The sequence below is a fragment of the Acanthochromis polyacanthus genome, chromosome 11 (assembly GCF_021347895.1).
Source record: "Acanthochromis polyacanthus isolate Apoly-LR-REF ecotype Palm Island chromosome 11, KAUST_Apoly_ChrSc, whole genome shotgun sequence".
Lineage (NCBI taxonomy): Eukaryota > Metazoa > Chordata > Actinopteri > Pomacentridae > Acanthochromis > Acanthochromis polyacanthus.
Genome location: NC_067123.1, coordinates 5595369 through 5607121, shown reverse-complemented (window position 1 = coordinate 5607121; position 11753 = coordinate 5595369). Strand labels below are relative to the sequence as shown.

Below are 11753 nucleotides of genomic sequence, written 5' to 3'. Positions count from 1 at the left end.
TTGTGTTCTGGTTTTTATTCAGTCCAACTGTTGCTTCAAAATGACAGTTTCTCACCAAAACATCGACAGCAGATTGTTTAAGCTGGTCGTCGTGGCTTCTCATGAGCATGTTTTGTGCTTTTTGCACCAGCTAGCAGCAGTGGGCAGCTGTCTGAAAGAGAAAAGCCTCTTTGCATTATTGATTTGAACAATATGTTCCTTTCTTCAGAGCAACCATACATCCCAGCACCGATGGAATTCTCAGGTTGAACAGCTTCTCTTCCATGTATAGAAAAAAGAAAGAAAAAACATTCACAAATGATGGCAAAGTAAAATAGAAAAATGTGAATCTCCTACTGTTCTCTGTCCATCCATAAAAAGTTATTTATGAAGTCTATATATATAATACATAACAACAAACAAGATGTTTTACAAATATTTTAATATTTTGCATAAGAATATCCGCCACATTCAGCTTCTTTTTTGTTCTGTTTTTTCAATTGATTCCGATTTCTTTGCTGTCGTCGATCAGCATAGAAAAGTGCCGGTTGTTTCCCAGGTCCATGGTCTTGGTGAGGCTGGTCATCGGGCCTCCGGCGGAGCTCACTCGGTCCATGCCTGCAGTCAGAGGGTGCAGCTGAGAGATGCTTCTGTTCTGGATCACCGAGATCTCGTTGTTCTTCATGGCCAGGCTGTTGGTGATGGCTGTGGCGTACCGGTTCCAGAACCCAGGGTCCACGTTCATGGCTCGAGCCGCCAGGTCCTTCTGGAACATCTCCCCGAACTTTACCGCCTCTCCGCCCAGCAGGGCCATCGGGTTGTCCACCGACAGCCGCCGTCCTCTCCGGGCCGGAGCATTGTTCCACATGTGGGTCCCCATATGGACCTGGAAATCAAAATTACACATTAGATGTTAAACACATATTTGCGAATCTGCGTGATATACACTGGAGTTCAAAAGTTTGGGGTCATAGACCCCAGACAGACAATTTCATGATCTCCATGAAAACTCACACTTTTATCCATGTGCTAACCAGGGCTGGACCCGAATATCCGAATATTCGTTCGCTATGGCGGTATCCGGATATTAATTTTTGTATCCGAATATTCGCCCCCCCGCCCCCGGTCGGAGGTTACTGGGCGGAACGAATATTCGGCGCTACTGTCTTCCCTCCACCTTCAGCCCACATCGGCTCATATCGGCTCATCCCATATACACATATGTCTATGTGATCACCCCCTCCTCCCCCCAGACGAAAATAGGAATATTCGGAGCTCGTCTCTTCCCTTCGCCTTCGGCCCACTTCGGCTCCTCCATTCCTGTTTGTTTACCACCGCCCAAATGGCCGGGTGGCTGCCGACTCTGACGCCACGCTTCCCTTCGTTGCATAAACACAAGACAAGATTCTGAAGACCTCCACTGTTTGGGAATTTTTCAGTTTAACTGAAGACAAAACGAAGGCAGTGTGCAAAATTTGCGTCCGGGAGACCAGACGAATGGATCCAAATACTCAGGTGGGTCTCCTCCGGTCTGGGAGACCAGGGGAATGGATCCGAATTTTCGGGCCGTCTCCACCACATCGTCACATCACCCCCCCCCCCCCGGACATTACGGGGCGGATCGAATATTCGTCTTTTATAGGGTCCGAATATCCGGAGACCAGAAACCACTATTCGGGCCAGCCCTAGTGCTATCATAACTGCACAAAGGTTTTCTAATCATCAATGAGCCTTTCAACAGCATCAGCTAACACAATGTAGCATTAGAACACAGGAGTGATGGTTGCTGGAAATGTTCCTCTGTACCCCTGTGGAGATATTCCATTAAAAAGCAGCCATTTCCAGCTAGAATAGTCACTTACCACATTAACAATGTCTACATTGGAGTTATGATTCATTTCATGTTAACGTCATTGAAAAAAACTGCTTTTCTTTCAAAAATAGTGACATTTCGGAGTGACCCCAAACTTTTGAACAGCAGTATAAATAAAATGTAATTGAATATTAGATCTGGTGGATGCTTTTATTCTGAAAGACAAAAAAATTATCCAGTAAACAGATGGTAGTTTACTCCCCGTTTAACTACGCTCACCCATTCTAGACACATAGTAGAATTCCTGATTTATGTTGTGATTATTATAATATTTCTTTAGAAACTATATTTACGAACTCAGACAACACCAGAGTCTAACTTGTATGAATTTTAATGTTGTTTAAAATGAAAATTATTCTAAATTTTATAGCAAAAATGCTAGATTTCTACATTTCCAACATCTTAGATGTCATTATTTATTTGTTTTATGCGATAATAAACTCAAAATGTTGGGGTTTTGAACCGTGTGTTGGGTCAAACAAGTAATCGTTTAATTAAAGTTAAAGGGGGAAAATTGCCAGTTGGATTTTTACCCTGTTCACAGTGGAAGTTATTTGTTTTTTTTTAAGCAAAAACCACAAAAATTACTTTTAAGCTCTTCGAATTTCATCATGTACTGATATTATTTGTCTTATGTGATAATAAAGTCAATATTGTGGGGTTTTGAATTGTTTGTTTTACAAAACAAGCAATCTGAAGGTGTGACTTTAGGGTTTGAGAATGATGACACACATATTTTTGATAATTTCTGTTAAAGTTTTAAAAATGCAATAATTATTTAATTAAAATTGACGGGGAAGACATTGTCAGCTGGGTTTTTATGTTATTCACAATGGAAGTTATTTGTTTTTTAAACATTTGCTGCTACAACTAAAATGAATCATCAATAAATGAAAAAAATAGAAAACAACTGGCAGACGAGTTTTTAACTTAAGTAGAGCACAAATAATTAGTTGATTAATCACTTACTCAGCAACTATTCCGATTATTCATGAATCATTTAAGTCATTATTCAAGCAGAGAACACAAAATTTATACTTTTCCAGCTTCTCAAAAGTCATCATTTACAGCTTTTATTTCTTTTATATGATATTGAACTTAATATTTGGTGGTTTTTGGACACGTAAAGCGAGTTGAAGGTGTTATTTTTGGCTCTGGAGAAGACATATCTTTTATTATTTCTACATTTTCTTTATGAATAAAATTAATAACAGATTCAAAAATGAAAATTATTGAGCAAATATTTATCAGTGTGATTGATAATGTAAAAAGCAACCACTCGTTGTGGCCCTGTACTTATTTTTGTGACATCTACTCTCCAAACATGCTAGTGCAGCAGTGAGGATAGTGTTGCATTAGCATTAGCATAGACTTTTGCTGCTGCACATTTTGACTTCCAGTGTTGTATTTCCTAATGTTCTCATGTTTTCCTTCAGTGTTAATGTATTTTTCTAAATACGAATTCACATTCTAGTTTCTATGCTGGACTTTTCCTTGGAAGCAGCTTTATGCAAGAGAAGTTGTAAATTCTTTGTGTTTTACTGCAGGTTCTGTTGCTTATATTGCTTTGTGTTAAAATACTCCAAGGCATGCACAGGAAGTGAGATCCTATTAACCAGAAATTCATTTTAAAGTTAACTGATGATTCATTTCGCCGCCAAACGTGTCAACATCAGCTTAAATCCGGTCCTTATCTACCTTGAGGTTGCCTTTTGTGGTGAACGCCCGGCCACAGATGGAGCAGACAAACGGTTTCTCTCCGGTGTGCGTTCGCTCATGGATCTGCAGGGCGCTGGCTGACGAGAAGTTCTTCCCGCAGGCGTTGCAGTTGTGCTGCTTTGGCGTCCTGCGAGGAGGCGCCGGGCCGAGCAGGGCGGTCACACCGGGGCTGCCGACCGATGGGTAACCGGGAGCAACGTGGACGCCGAAGGGAGGCTGCTGAGCGTCCATCTGACTGTGACCGTTCACCTCCGATTTGATCATCACTGGTGTCGAGCTGCTGATCAGGCTGGAGATGTTCTGACCTGCAGCTGGAAGGAAAGCAAACAAAGTTATCCACACTGAACTTCTTTGGGTGATTTCTGCAAAGCGGATGCATGAGATTGCAGCTGTACCTCTGTCTCTGTTCAGCTGGAACGACATGCTGTAAGGAGTCTCTTCTTTCACGCTCGGCCTGCCGCCCTGCAGCAATCGCAGCTCCTGTGCAGCTGCAGGAGACTCGGATTCCTCCTTCTTCACTGCCAAAGGCTCCTGGGATTCTGGCCTGCTGCTGTCTGCCGCCGGTGATTTGATCGTCATGCCTTCTGAGCCGCTTTGAAAGGGAGACGCCGATACGCAGGGCGAGCAGGAGGATTCAGACACATGAGGGCTGGTTCCTCCAGAGTTCTCCACCCTTTTCTCTGATAAAGCAGCTTCGATGTCTTTGAAACCATTTGTCAGGGGTTTTATACCGAAGCTTACCGCCGAGTCAATCATCCTCATTTGGTTCTCCAGAGCCGCTAAACTGGAAATGACGGCTAAAGATTTAGGAGGAGAGTTACAGTCAGAAATGAAGGGTTTACATGGATTCACACCTTCCTCCATGTTTTCTACCTCGTCCTCCTCTTCCTCATTGTCATCCTCCATCGAAATGTCATCAGTGAGGTCGTTGCCGTTGCTGCTTAAACTGTCAAAGTTGTTTTCGGTGAAGGAAACATCACAGTCGACCTCCTGCTCCAACAGGTTCGAGTCTGAAATCTGTCCAACCATGTGCATTCGGATGTGCTGCTGCAGGACAACGGCGTTGGTGAACTTCTTCTGACAGATCGGACACGAGTGCTGCACCTGAACCGGAGGGTTTTCTCTGTGGACACCAATGTGAGTCTTCAGGTTTCCTTTGGTGGTGAACGCCCGGCCGCACACTTTGCACTTGAAGGGCCTCTCGCCGGTGTGGATGCGGTAGTGCATCTTCAGGGCGCTCTGGCAGCTGAGGACTCGGTGGCAGAGGACGCACTGGTTGGGGTCGGTGATCTTTTTGTCGATGTTCTCAACCAGCTGCTGCAGCTTTGAGGTTTCGGACGTTTGCATAGAATCCAGGAATGCAGCTGACTGGAATTTAGTTTCTTCCGAGAGGGGAGGCGAGTTGGAGAGCGGGGAGGTGGTGGGTTCAGGCGTGGAGGCCTCGGGTTTGGCTCTCAGTCTCAGGCTGCAGCTCTGGGGAAGGTGAACCCCTTCAGCTTTCAGTATATTGGACGCTTCCGTCTCCCGGTTAGACTGTGGAGACTCTGAAACAGGAGAGAAATGAGCCTCACTGCCTCTGTGGTTAGGTGACACAGATACACATTCACCAGGAGCTGGCTGATAGGGAGATTTAACAGATGGTGTTACACTTACAGGGTCATTCGAGCCTCCGATACTGGTCATAGTGGAGGAAAGCGGAAGACCCATACTGGCTGGCAGAGCTGCTACAACAGGTTTGCTATCCAGCCACGAGGAGACGGGTTTTTCCGGAGGGACAGACATTCCGTAGGGAATCCCAGAACTTGTTGGCACATTGTCTAGATATTCTGGCACGGGGAAGGGGTTCATCTGCACATGAGGATACTTCTCTTTGTGTCTCTGAAAGTGCACCTTTAAGTTCCCCTTTGTGGAGAAGCGATTGCCGCAGATGTTGCACTTGAAGGGCCGCTCTCCTGTATGGGAGCGCAGGTGGATCTGCAGAGCGCTGTCGCTGCCAAACACTTTGGCACAGAACCTGCATTTATGCTTGAAGAAGGGCTCCTCAGGGCTGGGCTTAGTCTCGAACAAGGACACACTGGGCAGCTTCCCTTTCCTGTGTTTCATCAAGGCTGCGAGGGGGTCAAGTGCATTAGCTGTGGCGGCGATGCTGGCCAGGGGATTGGGGAAGATGACGCTGCTGGGGGGGCTCTGAGGTAGAAACGGCAGGCTGGAGGAAGAGTTGAGGAGGCTGTTGGGTGCCAGGGGGAGAGGGGTGGAGGAGCTCTGAGTGCTGCTGCCGCTATAGGGAGGAAGCAGGTTGGAGATGCTGCTGCTGCTGCTGCTGGGCTGAGTTGGGGTTGAGTTTTCTGAGGAGGCTGAGGTACATGTAGCTTCTCTAAACGAGGTGGACTGTCCACATATAGTCTGTGAGGGCAGGATTTGTGACTTTTCAAGCACAGAAGACAAAGAAACAGCAGCCTGTCCGTTAATGGTGGAGGGCATGGTGCCTGACAGCGGCAGGATGGGAGGAGGGATGATGCCTTGGGAGGGGAAAGGGTTCGGGGGCAGAGGCAGGGACCTGGAGACGGGGTTTAACGCCGCCTGGGTCGGCTGGCGGTTCATGACGGCTACCTGGCTGCAGATCTGCTCAATGAGCTGCAGCTGGTGAACCTGTTGTTGCTGCAGAGCCAGTAGGTGCTCCAGGATCACCGGGATGACTGCTGAGGCCGCCTTCCCTCCTGGACCCCCGCCGCCGATCCCCTGGGAGAACTGGGCCACGGCCACCCGGGTGCTGTGGAGGATCTCCAGGGTCACGTTGGTGCTCGGCATGTTGTAGCTGCCAGCTGCTGACATCTGCGGGGAGGCGGCCGAGTCTGGAGGCTGAGGGCTGGAGGCGGCGTCCGGCGGGCAGCGCTCCAGCTCCATGACCTCGTCCCGCTCTTCGTCTAAGTTATCCACACTGTCGCTGTCGTTCACCAGCGTCTCTCCCAGATCAAAGCCGGCGTCCGTCGACTCTGCTGCAGACGAGTCGCTGCTGGACGCCACGCTGGGAGCCGGAGAAGGTCCGACAGACTCCTCAGGAGCCTCGCTGTCCTTCACTATGAGCACCATCGGATCCTCTGTGCAGACTTTGTGATGCTCGCTCAGCTCAGTCCAAGAGAAGAACTGAGCGCAGCATTTATCACAGATGTGAGTTTCCTCGCTGGCCTCCTCTCTGTCCAGGCCGTCACCAGAGCTGCCTGAGGAGCAAAAAACACAGGAATCAGAGTAAAAATGACAATTTATCATCCTGATATTCCATCAGAGGGAAAAATTTTCCGTTAACACGTTCTAATTAGCACAAACAGCAGCGAGTCCTAACTCCTGTTGTGTGGACGAGCTTTGTTCAAACCCACTGAACTCTGAAATCCACAGGACGCCCCACAGTCCAGCTGAAACTGGAGCTACATCTACCAACACAAAACATATAGAACAGAGTCCAAACACAGCCCATACATTCATTTTGACACAATATTTTTATAAGTTTGCACTAAAATCTAATATATGTGCTACATAAATTACATTTCTGAAGCCAGATGAGGTGAAATTCAGATGTTTTAACAACTTTATTTTTTCCCTCTATAATCTCATGAATTTGTGCTGCAGAACCAATAACATTAGAAATCCACCTAAAAGTTTACAGCTGTGAAGTGTTCGAGCAGCTGTGTCAGTTTTTTTAATGAGCTACGACTCTAAAACTTCAACAGGCCTCATAAAAAGGTTTCTTTTTTTTTTTTTTAACTCACACCCCCTGTTTTCAGATGGTAATAATCTACCCAGGAATCAATAAAGTTCAATTAAGCTACGTGACCTCTCAATTGTGCATTCAGACACATAATGAAATCCCATACAGTATATTGATTTCCTGTGCATTTATACAGTATAATTCCACCAATGTGACGCATATTTAGCTGCAAAAAAGGAGGATTTTGGTGAAATTGTATGTTAAAATAAAGCAAATGAAGCTGTTTTTGATTAAAAAATATGCAGCCATGTTTTACAGTCCACACACACAAGTTATGCATTGATTGTTTTAGTGCACTACCGCTGCTCTCTGTTTAAATTTAATTGTCTTTTTTGAGTTCTAGAGGAACAAAGTCGTCAACAAGCCTATTTGTTGTGCTTTAATCTTCACCACCGACCTTAATTTGTATTATATACTAATATCTAAATGGTGGGTGCAAGCATAGTTTGTATGTAATTCAGCGTCAAATATACAAAAAACGCACATAAATATATATAAAATCACTACAAAGATCCATAGTCGCCAGACTTATGTAGCTTACATTTGCAAATATAACAGCACTGATAGGAATTTTAACTTGTGCAGCTTTTTATCAACCCCTCACGTCACTTATTTCTCATGTTTTAGCACAAATCTTCTTCTTTCTCCTGACATCAGTAGCTGATAATCTCATAATCACGTTTGCATCTGTTCAGGTTTTGCCCCATTAGGAAACAGACAGTAATAGCAGATGGAAAGATTTTTTGAGGAAATCAGTGGTAAATTATTGATACATGCAGACGGGCTTCCCCCAGATTCAAAAAGGGACCAAAAGCAGAGATATTTTCTAGGGTTCTTTGTAAAAACTGATTTTTTCCAGTTAGTATTTTTTGTTTGCAACTTTGTGCTGCAAAATCACGAGTTATCAGATAAAAAACTGACATCTTTGTGCCTCAAAAACCTTAAACGTGAATTAAAAGCTTCCAAGTTTGCTCTCAAATTATCACCAAGCTAAATGCAGACATACATTTCCAATTTTATGGAAAAAAAAAATCAACAAATCCTGATGCAAACACACGATAAAGTGTCTCTAATAAAGAGGAGATTAGTTTCTTATCTTCAAACCGTCACATATCTGATAATAAAAGCTGATTTTTGGTGCAGAAACAAAGAGAGTGTAACCGGAGTGGAGCAGTGGAGCCTATTTGAAAGTCAAACTGGTCAGAAGTAAATAATCAGAGTCGCCGGCTGGGTGGTCTGAACATCACCAGGGCGATTCAGCAAACACACGAGTGAAAACACTTTCACTGTTTCAGCCTCCGGATTTTGTGAGATTTTCCTCCAGAGAAAACAAAAGCAGAGATCAGGTTTGATTTAAACCTTTAAATATACCTCCAAATGTAATAACACAGAAAGGAATTTATTTAAAAATGTCACGGGACAAAAAACAGATTTATGTCTTGTGTGGTTTGGCGACGAGAGAGAAAGAAAAAGAGAAAAAACCTGAAGCTGAAAATCAAACAGGCTCTGGGCCCGGCGCTGATGCCTGAGCGACCCCCGGGCCGCAGAGGTCACCGCTTCACATGTACTAATTGTATTATGATCCAGACACGCAGCACTTGGCCCTTGCAGGGTGAAGCTGACAAAGGTTAAGTCAGCAGCTTCAATTAAAGCCGGAGCGAGAGCAGCCGAAGCCCCCGACCGGCTGCAGGGCCGAGGGAGGCCCGAGTGTGGAGGGCCTCCGCTGCTCCACCGTGCAGCTTTCACAGCCGCAAAATAAAGAAACGTCACTGAAGCACCACAACTGTGAGGATTAAACTGAAGATCTGACTTCTGAAGGTGAAATGTGGCTCATCTAAAGGCCTTTTTGCATTTGAGAAAAAAACACACAAACCTGGTGCAATAAAGATTAACAGAACAAAAACAAACATGCAAATTTAATTAAAGTGCATGAGAATTAATTAGATTATTTACATTTAAAACATGATTGGATGTAAAACTATCTGAGATTCTGCACAAACATTTCAAGGCCAAACTCTGTAAATTTAAACTACACACTTTAATCTAATACGACGGTTATTTTAGATGTAAAACTCTGCAGCTGATGTAAGATCACATTATTAGGAAATTGGTAAATTAAATGTTAAAATACTAATTCTGGACATAACATTTGGTGTTTGGTGGCAAATAATAAGAAAAACTCTCAGAATAGTTAATTTTATCTTACACACTCTTGTCTGCAAACACATTGATATGATCATAAAAATATTTTTTTGCATTATTTCTCATTTCAGCTGATTTTCTCTCAGTTCATAAAGTTAAATTTTATCATTGAAAGTTGCCTGAAGGCTCCACAAACAGAATTAATAAAAAGAATAAAACACACACAATCTACAAACACAGAAGGTCACACCAAGCCTCAGCATCAGGCTACTTCTGTGTGTTTCTGGTGGAATTTTGCGGCTGCAGTTGTTGACAACAGGCCCTGATTCTGGATGTTAATGGAATAAAATCTGGTTTAAGTTTTAGTTTGGGCATAAAAACTGTTTTGTAACTGTTTTGTCTGTTCTTCACACTGTTCAGTTTCAAGTCTATAAATCTTAACCTGAATCTTTATAAAATACCAAAAACTAACTAAAATGTGTCTCCTCTGAGCCTTCTCTTAGAAGTTTTACTCCTAAAGATTCAACTTAAAACTGAGCTGTAAAAACTAAATTATGTTAAAATAAGAGTCTTGTAGAAAAAGAAGCAAAGCATAGTTTTTCTTTTCATTCAATTTTAGAGCTATCCAAAACAAAAAAGTTCTTTGCAGTAAAAACGCAAAAATAAAACTCTTCTTTTACAGCTGTTCTTGTCAGCAGCAGCTCAGGTCACCAAAAAGTGCCCTAAAGCCTCCCGGACACGTACCGTTCGTGCAGAGGAATCCGCTCCGTGTCGCCTCTTCCTCGGACCGGAGCTGCTGCGGCTTGGCTTGCTTGCGGCGGGACATGTCGATCCGTTCTGCTGCCTTTCCGCAGAATCATCGACGAGCAGCGACCGGGAGCTTCAGCGGTGAAATAAGCGTTCGGCGGCGGCGGCTGCTGCTGATACCCGTGTGCAGATTGCGCATGTCCGTGTAATTATGATGGAGGAAGGATAATGCTTTTACGACTCTAGCTGCCCTCCGATGGGTGATTGGCTGCAGTCCAGCCAACTCACGCTCGGCATGGAAATGAGGGATGGTGTTTAATAATAATTAGTTCACTTCGTGTCCGGTGCGCGGCCGCTTTTACGCACAACTCCGAGCAGCGCCAACATGGTCCAGTCCCAGCTAAACTCCCCAGCAGAGAGTTTCTCATGCGTTTTGGAGCAGACTTCGGTTAAACTTCATGTTAACATCTTGTTATAGTCCGTTTTTGAGGTTGGATGACTTGTTTCCTTTGTGTCCAAAAAAGACGCTCCGGTTCCGGCGGACTCTTCGGACTGTGGATGTCCCGTTTGAGTCACACTTAAGGCTACAGTAGCAGCAGGAGCTTCCAAGGGGAAATATTTTTGAGTCACTTAAATGTTCTTTAAGCCCAGAACCGACGAGTTAGAGGAGGTAATTCGCTCAGATTTCGTCGTGTGTAAAGATAAACTTCGTGCGTAAAAATTTCTCGCTCACGTCGCGCGTAGATCCGATCTCAGACTGGTGGCTGTCGGAAGTGAGACTCCCTGGTCTGTCCGAGGCACCGGCGCTCTGCTCGTTGCCTCCGCCTCCGGTCCATCATTAGATGTCCTTCAGCCGGCTGCCATAGGCTACTGCCAGGATGCCACAGGAGGTGTTGGAGCCCCAGCTTCATTTGTTACGACCTCCCACAATTTGGCGCCATAATAGACTGAAAAATATCTCAGTGTTGGAGAAGAAACCTTCCCCTGGGTGACGAAGAGGATGAACCGAGCTGAGTTTAGTGTAAACTTAAAAATCAACCATATATATTTTTAAAAGATTTTAGTCAAGTTAGTGTTCATTTACCAACTGCAGGCCAGATTTTCAGTGAAAACTCACCACTTTTAATAATAAATCAAAAAATAATGATAAACTGAGCTAAATACGAGAGTGTGAAGTGTGTAATAAAGTCTGTCTTGATGCTGTTGTTCGATCCTCCCCTTCCACAGCTATTTCAAAGCAGGAGAAGAATGAAGCATACTTCACCAGAGCTGTAATCCCCTTTCACTGCGGCTTTGTCCCAAAACTTGTAATTATGTGGTATTAAAAGATGCAGCTGGGGGAGGACAGAATCAGCTGTTGATAATTGCAAGTACTACACAACAGCCTGGTATTGATCGGCATGTCTTCTATTCCCCTGCTATGGAGAGATAAGGAGGCCCCACTCCTGCTGGAATATAATTTCTTCTGACCTATCAGGTTGCTACAGACTTATGATGAATAGCCAGAGTGGCCGGGAGGCGCTTATCTGG

General features: G+C 44.5%; 1 protein-coding gene across 1 annotated transcript; it reads right to left on the bottom strand.

Moving 5' to 3' along the window:
• Positions 1 to 11125, bottom strand: sall3b (spalt-like transcription factor 3b). The gene is made up of 4 exons (XM_022207845.2): positions 10221 to 11125; positions 3967 to 6789; positions 3551 to 3882; positions 1 to 865 (listed from the first exon to the last, which is right to left on the bottom strand). The coding sequence occupies exons 1-4, from the start codon at positions 10300 to 10302 to the stop codon at positions 476 to 478; spliced, it is 3627 nt and encodes a 1208-aa protein (XP_022063537.2). The 5' UTR covers positions 10303 to 11125; the 3' UTR covers positions 1 to 475.
• Positions 11126 to 11753: the final 628 nt, after the last annotated feature.

Bases quoted from the DNA above. Each gene is read 5' to 3' on its own strand.
- sall3b (XM_022207845.2), bottom strand. From the start codon at position 10,302: ATGTCCCGCCGCAAGCAAGCCAAGCCGCAGCAGCTCCGGTCCGAGGAA. The intron at 3,883-3,966 runs GTACAGCTGCAA...CTTTCCTTCCAG, and splicing joins CCAGCTGAACAGAGACAGAG to CTGCAGGTCAGAACATCTCC. The intron at 866-3,550 runs GTAGATAAGGAC...TTTGATTTCCAG, and splicing joins CCACAAAAGGCAACCTCAAG to GTCCATATGGGGACCCACAT.